At 44.2% G+C, this 19063-nt stretch overlaps 1 protein-coding gene across 1 annotated transcript in view; it reads right to left on the reverse strand.

Moving 5' to 3' along the window:
* Nucleotides 1-384: 384 nt before the first annotated feature.
* The window catches only part of TSC2 (TSC complex subunit 2), a 42899-nt gene continuing 24220 nt past the window's right edge, over nt 385-19063 (reverse strand). Inside the window, exons 27-42 of the mRNA XM_074965015.1 lie at nt 18704-18865; nt 16804-16956; nt 15904-16016; nt 14964-15161; nt 13892-14107; nt 12133-12201; nt 9864-10021; nt 8915-9417; nt 7972-8047; nt 6833-6919; nt 6112-6298; nt 4856-4995; nt 3373-3451; nt 2129-2220; nt 1774-1872; nt 385-1096 (exon numbers count right to left, since the gene is read on the reverse strand). Of these exons, the coding sequence (XP_074821116.1) occupies nt 926-1096; nt 1774-1872; nt 2129-2220; nt 3373-3451; nt 4856-4995; nt 6112-6298; nt 6833-6919; nt 7972-8047; nt 8915-9417; nt 9864-10021; nt 12133-12201; nt 13892-14107; nt 14964-15161; nt 15904-16016; nt 16804-16956; nt 18704-18865 (2503 nt within the window). The 3' untranslated portion in view covers nt 385-925. The remainder of the gene's footprint in view (nt 1097-1773; nt 1873-2128; nt 2221-3372; nt 3452-4855; nt 4996-6111; nt 6299-6832; nt 6920-7971; nt 8048-8914; nt 9418-9863; nt 10022-12132; nt 12202-13891; nt 14108-14963; nt 15162-15903; nt 16017-16803; nt 16957-18703; nt 18866-19063) is intronic.

Here is a 19063-nt window from a genome sequence, read left to right on the forward strand (position 1 = left end):
ACTCTGCACTAGGAGCAAGTCTGGGCCTCTAGCTAAATCCTTGGCTCATAATTTCTAAAACTGGCCCAAATTGTCTTTGGAATCCTGGGTTTAACGGAGTCTTCATTACAAGCCAGTTTATTCATGGTCAGCGATTTCCATACCAGTTTTGATTACCATTCTCCCTCTCCACTGACCTGCAGACATCTCCCTACTTATATAGTTAAGGTATGAGAGAACAATTTCACTGGAGTGGGAAACTCATGCAGATGTCCTCAAGCAAGGAGAGCTCATTGGAAATAAAGGCAGCTGCAGTTTTTACGGGTAACTTGTGAAGCTAGTGGACATTCCTATAATTAGAGCTGGTGTTAAGAACTAGTCTGAAAGTGCATGCAACTCTCATGAATGCTAATAGAGCTTTTCCACCCATGTAGAGGAAATGGAGATCTCAAGTGTCCAGAGACTGTGACTGAAGCTTTCATTTGGTTGGGTCAAAACACCATTTGCTTCTCCATTGTCCCACCAAGTGATGAGTGCAGAACAAGTATCCTGACTTGCTGCTTTGCCTGCTCCTGCTTAGAGAAATGCTTAAATTTTGCACGAAAGCTGCTAGCAGAGATGGATACCTTTAAACTTCACTTAATGTCTCTAGCCAAATAAAGACCAATTGTATAGGCTTGGGGCACTCTGGGATTCTCCAACTAGGGTAGAAAATCCTTCTTATTTCATGATGGTGGGCGACTCAAAGTCAAGACGATGATGTCTATCCGAGTCACATGGCAGTCCAGTAACTAGTTCACACCAAGGTAACATAGCCACACTGAGTTTCCAAGTCCCAGTTGTCTCCCTGTGGCAGTGCTGAATTAGTGTGCAGGGTCAAGAGTGTTCACTCCCCTCTTCCTCCCACCGCCGCATGCCAGAGGGCAGACACTGATCACATGGGGATTTACACAAATTCTGTGAAGTCATCCACTGAGGAGATCAGCCGCTTTCTCTGCCCAGTTTCATAGGTTGATGCTGGGTCCTGTGGTACTTGGGGAGGGGGTTTAGTAAGAGCAGAAGGGTGCATTTGCATCAGGGGGAAGCCAGGTGTCTGGTACTGGGTTTCCTCTCGGATCTGAAAGAGCATCACAGAGGAACAGGTCAGCAGGATATCCCCACAATTCCCCCTTGGCATGTTAGTAGGTACAGCTCTCCCAATTGCCACTTGGATCTGAACACTGCATATCACGCACAACCTTGCAGGACCTGGTGTCCTCAACTCCCACTGTAGCCAATGGAAATGGAGGGCTCTTTAGCTGTCTGTAGCTTCAAACCCTATTTCCCCACACATCATTCTCACTAGAGTTTGGTTAGTCTGAGGGCTTGTCTACACTTATGTGGGGCGATCGATGCATTGGCGGTCGATTTAGTGGATCGAGTGAAGACCCGCTAAATTGACTGCAGATCAGACTCCCCTCGACTCCTGTACTCCATCGGATCGAGAAGAGTAAGGGGAGTTGACGGGAGAGCGTCTCCCGTCGACATTGTGTAGTGTAGACCCTGCAGTAAGTAGATCTAAGCTATGTCGACTTGAGTTATGTTATTCACGTAACTCAAATTGCATAGCTTAGATCGACTTTTCCCTGTAGCATAGACAAGGCCTGAAGCATTCAAGGCAGATATCCCTTTAACTTATTCACAGGCCTTTGACAGTTCATTCTTATTTTCTCCAGATATTTATGATTGTGCTTGCTTGTGCTAAGCATTCCAGATGTGCAATGTGTCAGGGAAGGAAAAACAGACTTGAATTACCCGGTGCCTGAGCCTCTTGATATGACGTAGCCTCGCTATCCATTTTGATGGGTAAGTATCTGTAGGATTCGATCTGCTATGGTGAACCTGGGAAGCCATCTGATTCAAGGGAAAAGAAGTTTTAAACACAGCTCCCATGACAACAAGAGTAATACATTGTTTACACAACATAATTAGTCACTGAAGTTAACTAAGTCTGTGAAGTTCAGATGTTAAATCTGACTCGACTGGTTATTCAACTAGAAGAGCTCTCAGAGTTTAATTTCTTGGCCTAGTTGCATTAATTTCCCTGGGGTGGCAGAGCGTGATCCTAGCAGAGGCAACAGTCCTTAAAGAGAGCCCAGACAGTACTCACGTTGGCATGCAGGGCCATCTGGCGGGCTACAAATGGCAGGTTCTTATCCGAGACAATTTTAGCAACACTCGTGTCCACCAGCCCTTCCATGTCTATGTTAAAATGGAAAAGATTCAAAGATGGTCACTTTAAGAGGTGAAAAGGCAGAACTAGCCAGTAATTATATGTACTGTGATGTGATACATTCAACTTCATGAGGATTTCCAGTATTAGAGTCAAGATAGTGAGAAATGGGAATACATTTTACTCTCCAATCAATTGCCTCGAAAGAAAGGTCCCCATAAAGCATTATAGTTTCTACTGTAACACTGCTCATGGCACAAGGGTGCAATACTCTGGGCCTCCCAAGCTCTGACTGCTCCACACAGAAGGCCTTTCCCAGGAACCCTAGTCACAATCCATTATTCCCCCAAAACACAGAGGCGGGGCAGAATATTCATAGCTGTTTCTCAGACTGGAAGGGGTTTCATTAGAGAAGTGCATTGTGGGAGGGGCGTGGGGTGTATGGTTGGCCTCGGTTATACGTGCTGGGGATCCATGTGGGATCTAGTAAGGCTGCAAAAGACCCATACGCAGCCCTAAACAAGGGAATAAGCCCTGAAACAGCTGTGACCCCCTCCAACTGATGTTCAAAAGAGCATTGCTCAGCTCCAGGAGGAGCCATATCCAGCTCTCAAGGGTCACTCACTGCACTGCTGGGAAAGAAGTTGGAGGGGGACGAGCCATCAGGATTTCTTCCTCCAACCTGCCAAAAAATGGTGTCACTATACCGGTGTGCAGAGCATAAGCCAAAATGGAGGCATTCCATTCACTGGCTGGGACGCCATGCATCCCCGTAACTAGAAGATAGCGGTCTTATGGTCCAGTGGGGAAGAATTACTGATTGGATGCATCACCAAATACTAGGTGGTGACACAATTTTGGAGAATTTCCCCTAATGGGCTCCTCTAAAGGGAGCCAGAAAGCTTTTACTGAGAGTACAAATCACAGTTCAGGAAGGGTCTACCTAAGCTAGGTAAACTGGCAATATGGGATATGCTGTAACAGAAGGGGACTGGCTCCAAATACTTAGTCCTGCCTCAGGGCAGGGGACTGGATTAGATGACCTATATTGAGGTCTCTTCCAGTCCTACAGTTCTACGATTCTAAAGTTTTACCACCTGGAGACTTGTACAAACATTCCAATGAAGTTAAGGAAGTTGTCGTGCGAACCAGTAGAAACATTCTTCGAGAACTAACCCTACCTTTCCGACACTGTAACGTGACCAGGTTACAGTCATAGTCAAGCGGTGTGATTATAACATGCACAAAGTTGAACTGGCCCTAGGGAGGAAACAAAATATTGAAACACAGAAGCATAACTAACACTTACAGGCATATTTTACTGGAAACCATTTGACATCTACAGATGCAATCCACTGATGCAGTTTGAATACAGCAAGGTAAAAAGTCCCAATTCATAACCAAATAGTCTTTAGACCAGTGGCACCAGTTAGGAGGCTGGGGGAGGGGAAGCATTCCCCCCACCCCAGGTATTTGCACTCGCTAGAAGTTCCACAGGCCACGGAGCCGTGCAGACCAGGGTCCGACCACTTTTAAGCAGGGGTCCTGTACTAAATCAGTACGGCTATTGGTGGAGTGGTCTGGAGCGTCACTTGGCTGTGTGGTTGCAATGCCACTGAACTATGACCTGGGTGCCCCTCCATGCAGACAGAGGGGCAGCAGAGCCAAATTTCAGCAAGTGGCGTTGTGACTTGGTGCATGGGTCGTCTGTTCCTATACGGCAGAACAGAGGGGAGTCTGCCAAGAACTTGACTCTTGGCGGCACAGAGAGGGGAAACTCCCTGCTGAAGGAGAACCAGGGTTCCTGCAGGGCTGGGAGGAGAGAGAGACCAGGACTGGAACTTGACCCCACCAAAGAAATATCTGAATTGGCGCCACAGCTTTAGACAACACACAAAGATGAACAATTTTACAAAGAACCCATTGCTGACATGCAAGTGGAAAGTCCTGTTCATCTTTGGATGCTTTCCAGTGAGCTGCATCAGCCCAACAGATGTGTAATGAGTAGGGCCCCTCCAAATTCACGGCCATGAAAAACACGTCACGGACCGTGAAATCTGGTCTCCCCCCATGAAATCGGTCTTCTGTGTGCTTTTACCCTAGACTATACAGATTTCATGGTGGAAACCAGTGTTTCTCAAATAGGGTGTCCTGACCCAAAAGGGAGTTGTGGGGGGGTTCACAAGGTTATTTTAGGGGGGGTCACAGTATTGCCACCCTTCCTTCTGCGCTGCCTTCAGAGCTGGGCGGCAGGAGAGCGGCAGCTAGTGGCCAGGTGCCCAGCTCTGAAGGCAGCGCCCCACCAGCAGCGGCACAGAAGTAAGGGTGGCCACACCAGACCAAGCCACCCTGACTTCTACGCTGCTGCCTTCAGAGCTGGGCAGCTGCAGAGTGATCGCGGCTGACCGAGGGCCCAGCTCTGCAGGCAGCAGCGTAGAAGTGGGGGTGGCAATCCCATCCCCGGCCATCCTGACTTCTGCGCTGCTGCTGGCGGCGGCTCTGCCTTCAGAGCGGGGCTCCTGGCCAGCAGCCGCCGCTTTCCAATTACAACACTGTGAAATTTCAGATTTAAATAGCTGAAATTTGTGTGAAATTGACCAAAATGGACCGTGAATTTGGAATTTGGTTCTATTTATAAGCAGACCCAAGTGTAAATTCTTGTACCTTTATCGTTCCCAGTTTAAAGTCTTCACCAGAATCATTATAAACTATGGAAACAAAGTCATTCCCGAGGTGCCTCTTCTTGTCGCAGCGATATTTATCCAAATCCTTCGTGGGCATCAAAGTCGCAATGTGAAAAATGGCTGGGGGAAGGAGGGGGGGAAAAAAAAAATCAAGCAAACAAAAATAAACTGGGATAGAAAATGGAAGATGCAACTAATAACTTTACTGCAGGCCATGCTGGAACAGACAGATTGATAGGGTATCTATGATCCTATAGCGGTAATGTTTTGTGTATGGCTTTTGTCTGAAAGTCAAACTGACAGCTGAACTTTCATGTTGTGCTACTTTGACAAATCTGTCCTGATTTGTAAGAGCTGAACACTATCGGCCAGCTCCTCAGACCCCATTCTAGCTGCTCTGCACTGCACGGGGGACATGTCAGAGTGCACAGCGCTGCAGCCAATTCTGAGGCCGTGGAGAAGACCCTATGGGACTTCTGAAGCCGGTGCAACTTGGGAGCAGTCCTCAGTCTGCTCCCAGTTATATCGGGGCCAAAATGGCCAATCTGACCCATACGAGTTCACCTTCTCAGATGCCTTCCCTGTTACCCTACATTTATTAGCGCACGCATCCCAATATCCAAGAGAGATTTAAGGAAAAAGTCCTTTACAGCAATTTCTGTAGGGCCACAGCAGCATAGATGAGGAGAATCTGCTATGTACAGAAAGAATTAAGTACCTTAGACTTTTAAATGTATTTCTTTTCACTGCTGATTGCGTGTGATGCTGTGGTAACACCCAGTCACGAGATTAAGGTTGACAACAGAACCCAGCTTTAAATACTGTTCTTTAAAGAAACATCTGGCATGGTTTTGATGGTAGCAGATGGCTGCTATAATACATCATCTGGTTTCTGGTACTCTAGTGGCCCATAAAACAAGACTGATTTGACACAAGGACAGACATAAAACCATGTCTCATACGGTCTGTATGTTCAGAGTAAAAAGTGAGATTTTGTGTGTGTCAACCTCTCCCAAGCCATCAGTGCAGAAGATTAAACATATTAAACAACATGGAAAGGGAACCCAGGCAAACTCAGGAAGCTAGTAGGAAATCCCTCTCTTTACCACACCCCGAAAACAGAAGCAATTTGGCACCACAGGGTAAAGTTTAAAGGTGTACACACCCGCTGACTTGTGCATTAAGGCATCATTCCTGTCCCCCAAGAAGTGTAACCCTTTAATTGGGATGCCCTACCTTGCATAATGTCATCATGCCAGCAGTAGGTAAACTGACCATCCTCCCCACACACGTCCAGACCACCAAGGTAAATTTTATCAGGCTGACAATCTTTGAGTTCAATGAGCTTCCCTAAGCCAGTCAGAAACTCCGTGTATCTGTAGGAGCCATGTTCATTCGACAGAATAGCGATCTCATTGTTGCTCTAGAGAAAAAAATTGAGCGTCTCATATGGGAGGTTCAAGTACTTACTGTTAAAATGTATTCACCTCCTTACACGTGCTGTGAACCGATTCCACGACTGGCAAGCAGAGCACAAGGGCAGACTCTGTACAGGCAGAACAGGTGGGTGACAAAAGTGTTCACCGAGTCTGGGCTGGGCTAGCAGAATATTTGCCTAAAGCCATCAAAGCTTCTAGAGCTGGCCACAAGGAAGAAATGCCAACGTCACGAAGAGTCACTCGGAAATGAGGTTAGCAGAAGACACAGTGGACTCAGTGAAATATAAGCCCCGCTACTGTAAAGTTGCACAGTCGGTGCTTGTACAGCACTACGAACAAGTACGAAGGTGAAAGCTCAGGCCTTAAGGCGTTTTGCTATCGCTTGGGCACTCTCCGAATAAACTGGGAAGCCACACCACAAAAAGAAGCTACTTTAAAATGGGTAGAAATTACTGCAGTTCAAGGGAAGCTGCTTGGCCTCTAGTGAAAGTTATACTTTACTACGTGTAAGAACTCACCTGTCCTTCTCCTACATAGAGCACGGCAATCTTGTGGGTATCATAGGAAGGAATTTGATCTAGGAGCTGCACCGAACTTTCAAATGTCTACAATTAAAACATGTTCACTGGTCATTTCTTTGAATGGCACTGATAAGCAGCCACACCATAGACCTTGAGAGCATATGTAGTGAGAGATGCCTGATCTCCACATAATTATTCCTTGATAAACTTCATTAAGGTATTTACCACAGAAAGGCACATATAATATTAGCTTCTGACTGATACAAATAAAGTGTTTAATAGGGTATATTATTCCGTTTTCTGTTTTTTATGTTTCATATTAATTTAATCTCCTGACAACTGAATGTATCTGAAGCACCAGCCATGAAAACTGATAGACTCTTCTTATACTGTGTTTAACTCTAAGCATAGAGAACTCACTGCAGGGTCAGTTGTAGAAAACACTTTTCTGGATAATACTGTCACACAGAACAGTACTTCAGCGGGGAGATGGACAAATAATGGGTGAGCTAGTTTGCTACTTGGACCAAGGAAATGACAACCCAAACTCATATTTTACTAGTACGTTCTCTATGCTTTGTGCCATCTCCACAGCATTGTACTTCCCCACAGAACACTGGTTTTATTCTGGTCTATTTCTGCGACGGATAACTCCCCTTGGCCACTCCCAGTCTGTCATATTGGTCACCACCAATTGTTTAGCCACCTTCTCCAACACACATTGCCCAATTTCACCCGGTGCTGTTACCACCAAAGCAACAACACACCTACTTGTTTGGAAGCTAGTACAAGGGAGCAAAAACCCTGCCCTTGGAGACCAAGTGTACTGCTTGGCAAGCAAATCGGTTGTTGTTGGCTCTAGGAGTGGGAACTGAGCCATCTCATCACAGCAGTACATAAGCATTGTGAGAAATGGGGAGGGGAGGGAAATCACAATCCACAATTACAAACAACGGTCATCAGTTCATCAGGGATACCCAAGATTTTACATCTCCAGCAGCCGGGCCATTAAGGGACCACCCATAACTGCCACTATCCAGCCTCTTAATTCGTTAATTAGTATATATTTAGATTTTTAAAAGCGAGTGTGATTAAAGCAATCATTCCAAGTGTTCATACTTAAAACCATTGCCTACCTCATTTGGCAACAAAAGGGGCTTGTTGGATTCATCTCCAAAGAACGGGGAGTGGTATAACTGTAAAAACACAAAGCTAAGAAGAGAAATTAAATCCCGTTACAAGAAAGCCCCCGTCTATCTGCGCTTTACGAGAGGTCTGAGATCAGCTGCTCACAGTGCAGAATCCCTCCTTTGACGGCACGGCAGGTATTTCCTCCGCCTACAGTTTCTGTATATGCACACGCTGTACCATAAAATCAAATAGCTCAATAATGGCAGCAGCATGACTTCCCTACACCAGCAAGGGCACTGGATCTTTATGAAACACAAAGGAGTGGAAATCAAATCCTATCTCATGGCCATTGTTTTATTTCGGATCTAGAAGATTAATGAATTCTCTTAGGCTCTGGACTCCTCTGAATATTTCACAAATTAATATACCACCAGCAAGGTAAAGATCTTCAAATTAGAGCTCTGGGATACTACTAGGCTCTAATTTACTTTTCCCCCCCACTGTTCATGCAGTGTACCATTCTGCATTTCACTCATCTCGGATGGAGAGACTGCTCTGGTTCACTGGTTTATAGTTAATTTGCTTTCTAGCTCTTCTGCATTCAAATTGCACGTGTGTTTTGATTTCAAATGGGGAGGATTGTTAATCCAAATTAATTGTTTTTAGAAACCAAAAAAAAAAAGGTTTAGAAATTGTTGAGATGTTTGCCACATTTCTCTTTGCCCAAAATTCAGGTTACAGGTGCTAAAACATGGATTATAGGAAGTTACACCTCCTGTCTGTTCAGTTTTAGGTTTTGTAAGATCCAGAAAACCTCATGTGTTGCATTTAAACAAATTTAGCTAAACCTCTAAAAAAATCTTAGTTCTAAGACACGAGTTAAAATGAAGTTTACATCTGGAAACACCATAAGCCCTTTTTAGGCACCCCCCGCAGCTAGCTACCCACCTTGGGTTTATTCCAGGTACTTTCTCGGCATTGGAGGCTGCTGTCCTGCTCTTGAAGGCATCTCTCTCTATCCTTTTGCCCCTCCTCGAAGGGGCTGAATCCGAGATGGTGTACCCTCTAGGACGGTGGCCGCTGGGTGAGCGGGGAGAGGAAGAAGGGACGCTGCAATCCAGTCTGGCTGTACCCGTTAGTCCAGCGTCATCCCCTTTGCTCAGCCAGCTACTGGCCCCTTCTCCTTCAAGGTTCCCAGACTGAGATTTCGATTTCAGTTCTGTGCTCAGCCTTCCAGTTGCTTCTTTAGTGTTTGTGTCTTTGAGGACTTCCTGCAGCGTCTGAAGCTCAGGGGAAGAGCTGGATTTGCTGAGTGGCTGGGAAGGCTGGAAGGAGAGCTCTTCCAGGGTCCTGCCATCCTCCGAAGGGACAACCCTGCCGATAGGAATTCCGCCGGCCACCAGTTCGTCGGATTTCAGAGATTTCTCTTCTTGACTAGATGTTGAAGAGGACTTAAAGAAAAAGTCAAAGAAAAGCTGTTTTTCTGAGTAGCACCTTGACAAAACCCACAAGAGAACATGAATGGGAAAGACACCAGTGGACAGGGAGACATTGCCACCACTAAATACACTATACTAAAGTATTACTGCTTCAATATAGGCAGATATGGCCTAATTACCAGAAGGACAGAAGCCTAAGCCCTGAGCCCATACGCATGCAGTTACCTTTTCTCCTGTGTGTGCAAATGGCCAGCAAGGCCTTAGATTGACCATCTGAGCCCACAAGCATAACTGCACGTGCAATCTATCCAAGTTCAAAGCCTTTTGCTATAGTTAAAACAATAAAAAGTGCAAATGGAGAACACATACAAATCTGCAGTGTATATTAAAGCTCCTTCTCTGGCTTGGGACAGAAAAGTTATTTGACTGGTATTCAGCCGGCTGCATGACAGCCTTACCCTGCTGTAAGCCTTGTGTGGTTTGCTGAACTTCTCCTCAGCCAGGGCTTGCTCAGAGCACACAGCCTTAAAGTCTTCAAACTCTTGAGATGCCAGGGAATCGGTTTCTTTTAAATCCACTTCCAATTGGCTCCCCTCTTCCAGAACTACCGCCGATTCTACCAAGACACAAACAGAGTAACTGAGGCATGCAGAGAGGAGTGGAACGATGGGACCCCATCCTTTCCTCTGAAGTACCAGCCTTTTCCCTACTAGGATTTTAGTGGAAGGCCATATTCAATGTGCGGTATAACATATCTTTGATCACAGAGTGTGGACTTTAATGGCACACCAGACTTGCTAGAGGTCTCCCCTTCACACAGAATAATTGGTCGACTTACCCTCATACCAAAGGGTTGTACAACTGCTTTGTCACACTAAGCGCAGTGCTGCCAAACTGTTACTAACGGACACGTAATGGAAAGATAGTGGAGAAAATGGATCCTTGCGCATATTAATACTCAAGTATCAGGACAGACAGTAACTAGAGAGATGTAAGGAAGTGCAAGACTAGCATTAAAGTTTGTTATTAAACAGGCAACGAAAACATAAGTTCTATGCAACTGTGGAAAAGAATAAGTCTTGTATATAACAAATGCTCTCGTGCCTTAAACGGAGGAGGAGACAAGAAAATTCACTAGAAGTCATTTACTTGCATTTTGACAGTTTTCTCAGTATGCTTCAGTAGAAGTTAACCAGTGTAGCCTATGCTTCATTAAAGGACAGGAGGACATCATTAATGCATGTATTGCAGCAATATTGGAAAGTCTGCATGTGGTTTCCAATCAGACAAATAGCTAATTAAACAGACCAGACTGAAAGAAAGCTCCGTGTAAGCGCTGTGTATGGCGAAGAGGTTAGTGGAAGGGGTAACCAAGTGTCTACTGTACACAGTAACCCTGAACACAGGAATGCGTTTGACTGAAGACTTCTGTTTGCCTTGTTTTTTTTGTCCTGAGGAAAAGGCTGAAGTACAGGAGGCTTCCCATTACGTACACACAGAATTGGAAGACCAATCTGAAAGGCTAAGATTTGTTTTCCAAAGTAAAATAAAAAAAAAAATTTTTAGCACACGCGCACGCACACAAAAAATCAGCAAAAAAAAAAAGTCACTAAAGCAGCTTTTCCTGGATTGATTTCAGCTCGCAGGACCAAAGTTATTTCAAGAAGCAATTAAGAGTTAGCATTGCACACGCATACTTTCTAAAAACGTGCTGATCTGGTTAGCTGTCCAAGCCAGAACACACCTGCACATACTCTCTGGGGTTTTCACTTCCCTAGTTCTAATATTACTGCCAATTTTGCTGGTGTTTTTAAATAATTTGAATGTTCAGTAATTGCACTGTAGGGGGAAGTAGGATAATATGAGCAAAGCAGAGGACCATAGGAGAGTAATGTACTGCAACATCTGTGTGTCACTTTAATAGCATTGTGCCAATACAGTAATCCACAGTTATGAATAACCAGCTATTCCACATAGGATTTTCCACTGAAGGAAGGTGGCATTTAATTCACCTAATTAAGCACTGCAGACCAAATGCAATGCAACTGCTGTGTTTAGAGGTATCCATTTTGATTACCATCTACAGATCTGATATATTTAGGAAATAGATTATAGCCCCAAAGCAAGAGGAAGATTTTACACAGCTACTGAATTTACAGAAAGCTACAATTTGTTATATATTTCTCCTTGAACCAGATTTTGTTTTTTGTTTTTAAAAAAACCTTGTAACCAGCAATTATACTGTAGTTTCAAACTTAGACTTTCTAACCAGCTTCTCTTTTTCAGATTCTTTTCCCACGGCCAGTTTTGGTTGACTACTCAGCACAATGAAAAGCACTGGGGTTTCACTTGTGTAGAGTTATATATGCAGCATTGCAGGAGCTATTCCTAGAAGGGGGAAGCTTCTGAATTAATAAACAGAATTACAAGATCTAACTTCAAAGTTAGGAAACTCAGATCTTTTATGTCACTCTATAGTCTAAATCTCATGAGCTATGACCTCACTCCACCCAAAAAAGGGTTGCATTAAAGTTACTCATGCTTGCAAATGTCGTATCTGGCTTGGACTTCTTCATGCTAGTCAAGATCCCATTCGTCGAAGGTAATGAGACCAGCAGGGACAAACAGGAAACATGGCAGGGTGATGAGGTATGAGGGAGACAGTTTCTATGAATCAGAGGTGTTCTTCTATGGCAATATTTTTTTTCCTTAAAGAGATATATATACCTGCCCAGGATATGCTCCTGTGCAACTTTCCTTGACAACTGGACTGGTACATGGAAGAGAAAGAAGCCACTGCAAAGGGAAATCAAGTGAGCAGCTACATCAAAAGGAAGGAGAGACTATATGAAAAAATTAAAAAGCACAGAGTTTAATGTAACCAGGAGCCTATTTAAAAAATAAAATAAAAGCGAAGAACAAGCTGGGAAAGTCTCACTAGATGTAAAAAGGGAAAACTTAAGGGTCGAGGGTCTCATTGACACAAATAAAGAGGCATAAACACATTCAAACAATCAGACTCAGAAATTGTTCTCTGGGAGAAACGGAATTTCTGATTTGTTATTTTAAATCTACAAGAGGGGTCAACTTTACCAGAGTCCCAGAACAAGCAAGAAATGAGCCCAGACAGCCAGTTATTTTGCAGGGGTCATTTAAGTATTTAGGAGAATTTAAACAGCAGGATATGGATAAAGGTTCACACAGGGAGAGATTTAGCCTCTTTAAAAAGAATATATACATTGGCATTACAATCTCAACACTTCTTAAATATAGGTCTTTGTGCCAATTGATTATGGTAAGTTTGTAGTAAGACATCAGCTGAACATGAATATGACTGAAACAATTCACTGCACATTCAAAACTCTGTGTGAGTGGCAGTCAACAAGCGGGTTTCAAGTTGGCTGCTTTTAGCTTTTCCAAACTGATCAGGCAGCATTTGTCTATACACCAGAACTTGCAGGAGTTCATAAAAATCAAAGAGCCTGCTGGAGCAGAGGAGTGTTTAAAAAAAAATAAAAAATTCACCATTCAATTTTGCCTTCCAGTTTTAACTGCCTGGGTTTTTGCATGCACATGTTTTGAAAGAATAAAATCAGATCCCGCATAGGCAAGGTTTAATAGCGAAGCTGAACCTGGAAATAGGCACTTTTACTGGGCTCTCAGACAACCATAGTGCTGCTAACAGTGGGTCAGTCTCAGAGTTCTAAGCAGCACGTCCATTAGATTTGCTCTGAACAGGGTTAGCTTGAAATGCCAGCAGTCAGTCGACATTAGGAATCCCAATATTAACAACACCCGGGAGCTGTACCAGTGCTAGCAGCAGTGTAAAGCAGGCCCAAAGCCTCCTTGGTGCAGAGAAGTGGAATTTTAAAAAGCCTACCGCCCGAAAGTCAAATGAATAAAACACTCAGGACTGAAGACACAAGTCACCGCAGAGGCAAACACCCCTGCTATTAACGTGATGTGCGCTCTGCCACATCATCCTGAAGACACTTGCAAAAGAGAGCAGCAATGACTCCTCAGAGGGAGGGTTTGTAGCAGGCCATTATCTTAGTAACCACTGCCCAATGGAAAAAATCTATGCAAGAGGTAACGAAAAACATGAATGCTGGAGAAGATCCATCCAGACACACGGACAAGCTTTGGCTCAACCTTAAAACAAGCACTAGACCAAAAAATAGGCTCTGGTCAATTTCACTCAGGACACATTTAGCTTGAGACCACTGCAAAATAGCTCCCTTTTAGGAATAAGGGGTGCCTAAGGAAAGGGATTACCTCACTTCTAATATGCCATGGGAGATCAGGAACGGCTTACTTTACTGAATACTAAGCTCACGAGGAGAGCTAAGCCCTCCCGATCATGACCTTATTTTCTACCTTGAACTACTAGATTTGCAGCAACTCACAGTCGAAGACTGCTGCAGTCTCACCACGTTTTATACAAGCGAGTGCCGGCTCTCTGGGACATGCTACATTCATCTCTCACCTGTATTGGAACGCTGCAGAAGAGATGGTTTGGATGTCCCGGTGGCCAAGCTGGAGGAAGGGACTGAGAGGGACTTGTACAAAGCCGTCTCTCTGTGCTCCTTAAATCGCTCTGCAGCCATGAGCGCGTTGGATAGCTCCTGCAGCGGCATGTTGTTTATATCTGACGAAAAGGGGCTGAGCGGGTTCTCCAGGCTCATTAACCAGCTTGTGTTACCTGGAAGGGAGGGGAACAGTCAGGAAAGTTATATATTCTCTCCTTTTCGGGACAGAAAGTTCAAATAGCCGAACTCAGCAGCATCAACAGCCCTGGGACTTGCAGATAAAAGTTAGGCTGAGTAGTTCTAGGGTTTTCTTGACAGTTAGCAGCTGATTTGGTTAATTTCACATTTTAAAGGAGAATCAGTCCCCAGTGCCACATGCTTCTCTCCTCCCCAAAACTCTTTAGTCCTGATGTTTTAGCTCAAAGCCGGCTCCCTAAAGGTTTTCAACTGCTGGAGTATTTTAATTAATCATAGAAGGCAATTTTAAATGATTCTCTCACAAGACAACTTCAAGCTGAAATATGCAAGTCTTGCTTCCACGTGGCTTCTGGAATGTATTGATGTCCAGGAATTTTGGGATTACCCTGGTTTTTTAACCTTCATACCTTCAACACCATTGCTACTCCTTCACAAACAGCAGTCATGCACTAAGTTATTACTCCAGCAATGGGCCTTGTTCACACTTTGGAAATTAGATTTGTAAGAAGGAACGCAGCGGCGCTCAGAAATGGCAGTACCATAATGAATAGATAATTGAGTGCCAACACAATGCCCATACGCATCAGTGCAGCAGGATTTAGTTTACATAAGGATTTTAATCTTTTCACGGGAGCGTCTTAAAACTTTGCATCATTAAAAGGTGCAATTTCCAAAGACCTGGCTGACAAATTAAACATTAAGAACAGAGAGCTTAAGCAGCATGGAAGAATTCCATTTACATTTAATGACATGGATATTTTTTCTATATAATCCCAATTTCTTAGTAAGCCACAGCTCAGAAGCCCCTTTGTGCAGTTGGTTAAGGAGTACCTGTGGGCCTCCGGACTAATACTTCTGCCCAGCCCTGTGTCAGCAGTGGGACATATGCAGCCAGGTTTGTTTTTTCTTTCTGCAGAGGAGCATGGCCACCAGGAGTGGCCTTCTCTGTTCGAGGTGCAGAACCAGCAGGATTCCGTAACCCCTGGGGGGCTGAGCTGTCTAAAGCACCAACACGTAAGGCATGACCACCTGGCAAAACAAAAGACATGGAGGGTAAGAAAGGAGGAACCCAGGAGCTCAGTTTAGAGAGAGACAACCGGACTCAGTGCCAAGAAAACAGGTAATAAATAGACTCATAGACATTAAGGTCAGAAGGGACCATTAGGATCATCTAGTCTGACCTCCTGCACAATGCAGGCCACAGAATCTCACCCACCCACTCCTGCAATAAACCTCTCACCTATGTCTGAGCTATTGAAGTCCTCAAATCATGGTTTAAAGACTTCAAGGTGAAGAGAATCCTCCAGCAACTGACCCGTGCCCCACGCTGCAGAGGAAGGCGAAAAACTCTCAGGGCCTCCTCCAATCTGCCCTGGAGGAAAAGTCCTTCCTGACCCAATAGTTCTGTGCACTTTGATAGCATCTTTGATCCCTATATCTCACATGAATGAACTGTACATTGTGCTGAAAACCTGGCAGAAGTATACATTGGACTCTTAAGCCAGGGGGATTGGCTACTAGAGATGGCTTTACTGCAGGTTTTACCATACAAACAACTGCTAAGACCAGCAGGCAGAAATCAACCATTCAGAAAGCCAGCATTCATTGCTGCTACTCATTCTAGTTCTTCATACTAAGCACTGGGTCCTGTGATCAGACCACTCTTCTTTTTACATGGCCTAAGTTTAGGTCTGAGACTGGACACACAGATAAGACTTGCCCAATAATGGTTGCAAGTCTCCAAGGACAGAAACGTGCTGAGACTGCTTACCAGACATTGACCTGACTCTGTTGCGAGATCCTCTGCACACCTGCTGGCCAGCTTGAGATTCTAGCTTTGCTGGAGCTTCTTTAGTTTGTCTCACTTGCAAAACAGGGTCTGAACTAAGGCGGGGGAGGGAGGGGAAAAAGAAGGATAACTAGTAATGTATATTCCTGTTTTTGTGTCTTTTTGTAACTTAAAGTTTTGCCTAGAGGGATTCTCTATGTTTTGAATCTGATTACCCCGTAAAGTATTTACAATCCTGATGTTACAGAGGTGATTCTTTTACTTTTTCTTCAATTAAAATTCTTCTTCTAAGAACCTGATTGCTTTTTCACTGTTCTTAAGATCCAAGGGTTTGGGTCTGTGTTCACCTATGCAAATTGGTGAGGATTTTTATCAAGCCTTCCCCAGGAAAGGGGGTGTAGGGTTTGGGGAGGATTTTGGGGGGAAAGACGTTTCCAAGCGGGCTCTTTCCCGGTTATATATTTGTTAGACGCTTGGTGGTGGCAGCAATGAAGTCCAAGGGCAAAAGGTAAAATAGTTTGTACCTTGGGGAAGTTTTAACCTAAGCTGGTAAAAATAAGCTTAGGGGGTTTTCATGCAGGTCCCCACATCTGTACCCTAGCGTTCAGAGTGGGGATGAAGTGAGCTGCAGCTCACGAAAGCTTATGCTCAGATAAATTTGTTAGTCTCTAAGGTGCCACAAGTCCTCCTTTTCTTTTTGCAAATACAGACTAACACGGCTGCTACTCTGAAACTAGTAACAGTGGGTTATAATTCATACCAGACAAACAAATGTGATCATTCCTTTTATTTCCAAAACAGTAACTTCAAATCAGTTCTAACACAATGGTTTTTAACTGGCTTCATTAGGGAAAAGAATGTTAAAATCAGAGTGACGGTTACCTTGATTCTGTACTGCTCTGGAGCTCTCCAGAGTCAAGGCCCAACAATGACCGTGTCCCTGTTCCAACACTCGTCGTGATAGTCACTAGCTTGTTACCAACCAGCCATGTCTTCGTCCTTCCCCCAGCCAAGAGGAACTCTCCCACAGGAGACCTAGAAATACAGTCTGGAGTGAATACAACTCACATATGTCGCCCAACACCAGCGATTCAGCCGGGAAGTTATTTTCTGCATTGGGGTTGAAAAAATTCCTGCTCTTTGTGCATTTATATGATGACATTTCTTGCAAGCTGCACCAAGGTAAAACTGGTAAAGCATAAAAATTCTCCATCAGGATGAAGGACACGCTGCCTCCAATATCAGTTACTTCTCTGGCTTCTAGACAGCATTGCAAATTTATTCCTGGCCTCGATGCAGCTGATCCCTGCTGCACAACTCCTTCCAGGATACCAAATTAGACTAAAACTTCAGTGTTTCCAATTTGTGCAGCACTTTTCATCCTGAAGGATCCCCAAACACAACACACACAGACACACAGTCTCTGATGGGAAGGAATATAGTCATCTGGCAAACTGCATTACATTGTGGGAGGTGAGGAGGGTGAAATTTAGCCCACGTACTGGAAGCAAGCCTCTGCTCATAGGAAAAGTGCTTTAGGTGTCTTCAAAAACCACACAGAGCAGAAAGGTTGTTAAAGGTTTCATGCAAAAAGACTGAACGGTTTTCAATGTATCTACTCTGGAAAGGCTCAATGCTGAGGCAGTCCTGACAGGATTTGATCCACGGCGCTAGGGCAGTTTTGTGTTGCCAAACTTCATGTTAAGTCAATGTGTTGGATCATATTAAAGAAGTTCTGTATTAAAATCACAAATGAGTTTGATTCCCCATAGTTTAAATTCCAATGTATTACTAATTAAGAGGTCTCTTGGTTTTTGGTACTGTTTCTCTCCCTGTGTGTGTGAAACTTGCAAGCTGCTAATTGCGTTAGTACATTCTAAGACAGAGTCTGTTCTCAAAGCAATTCACACAGAGAGAGACTCAAAGCAATACTCTGTAACAACAGAAACAGCACCCAGAGACTCTCCGCCCTTTCGTAGTATTAACACTTGTGATTAAAATAGAGGATGTATGTGGATGGATGCTTGGTGTGGATAATAACTGAATGATCAGGGAGGTGCCAGCCTAAGAATCCAGTGTCCATCAGCTGAAGAAGGCGTCAAGCGGAAATAACCAGAGGACCCCCGGAGGGCAGACTGGAATCCACCCAACAGCCTCAAGAATGGGAGAACCAAAGAACAAGATAACATCTGGCAGCACGGAGCCGTCAGGAATGTGCTATCTGTCAGCAACAGCATGATGAAGCAATTCCCATAGACTGGCATAAGAAGAAACTCCTATAAAAATGGACTCTAGAAAGTGAGAACTTTGGGGGGTCTGATTCTGCAAACCAACTTCCAGGAGCATCAGATGAGCATCTGAAAAGGCCCTGCTCCCTCCTCATGTCCAGGCCATCTGGCCAGTGGCTTGGCATGAGCAACTCTAAGGCTGGTAACTATGATAACAACCTTGCAGAACCTGTGTGTGCGTGTGAATGAATGAATGTGTGAATAAATATGAGATTGAATGGAATGTTATAACTATAACTAACTGCTTACTATGATTCTTTCTGTATTCACAATAAATGTGGTATTTTGCCTTTTCCCCTTTAATAAGATCCTGCTGGTTTTTAATTTATTGGTATAACAAATGAAGGTTTTAGCCAGAGGGGATGGGTTAAGCATATGAGACTTGCTGTGCTCATAAGAACCTGAAATTTGATCCAGCAATTTCTTGCTGATGAAGCGAGACGTACCTTTAGGCCAAAGAATAGCTAACACCATAACAAGTAACTGACTCCCACCTCTTGGGCACCGCAGTGAAATTTGAAAAGACGTATCGGGCCATCATATCCAGACAGGTCTCTGTGAGTTCCAAGTGGAGGTTTTTTAAGTTGTCATCAGCCTGAGCCATCGAATTCTCATCTGCAGAGCCCAGGCTTGAACTAGTGATGGATGTCTGTATCCTACTGAGAGAGGGAGTTTAGAGTGTGTCAAGTTACACTGCAAAACAGATACAGTACTGTCATCTGATCAGCACTAAGCCATGGAGCAATCTGCAATACATGCACATGCCACAATAGGTTTGACTACGTCCACACATATCAAACCCAGGGCACCTCAGAATCATTCTCAAATCACCAAAATTATATAGTCATTGAAGA

The sequence above is a fragment of the Natator depressus genome, chromosome 10 (genome assembly GCF_965152275.1).
Source record: "Natator depressus isolate rNatDep1 chromosome 10, rNatDep2.hap1, whole genome shotgun sequence".
Taxonomy (NCBI): domain Eukaryota; kingdom Metazoa; phylum Chordata; order Testudines; family Cheloniidae; genus Natator; species Natator depressus.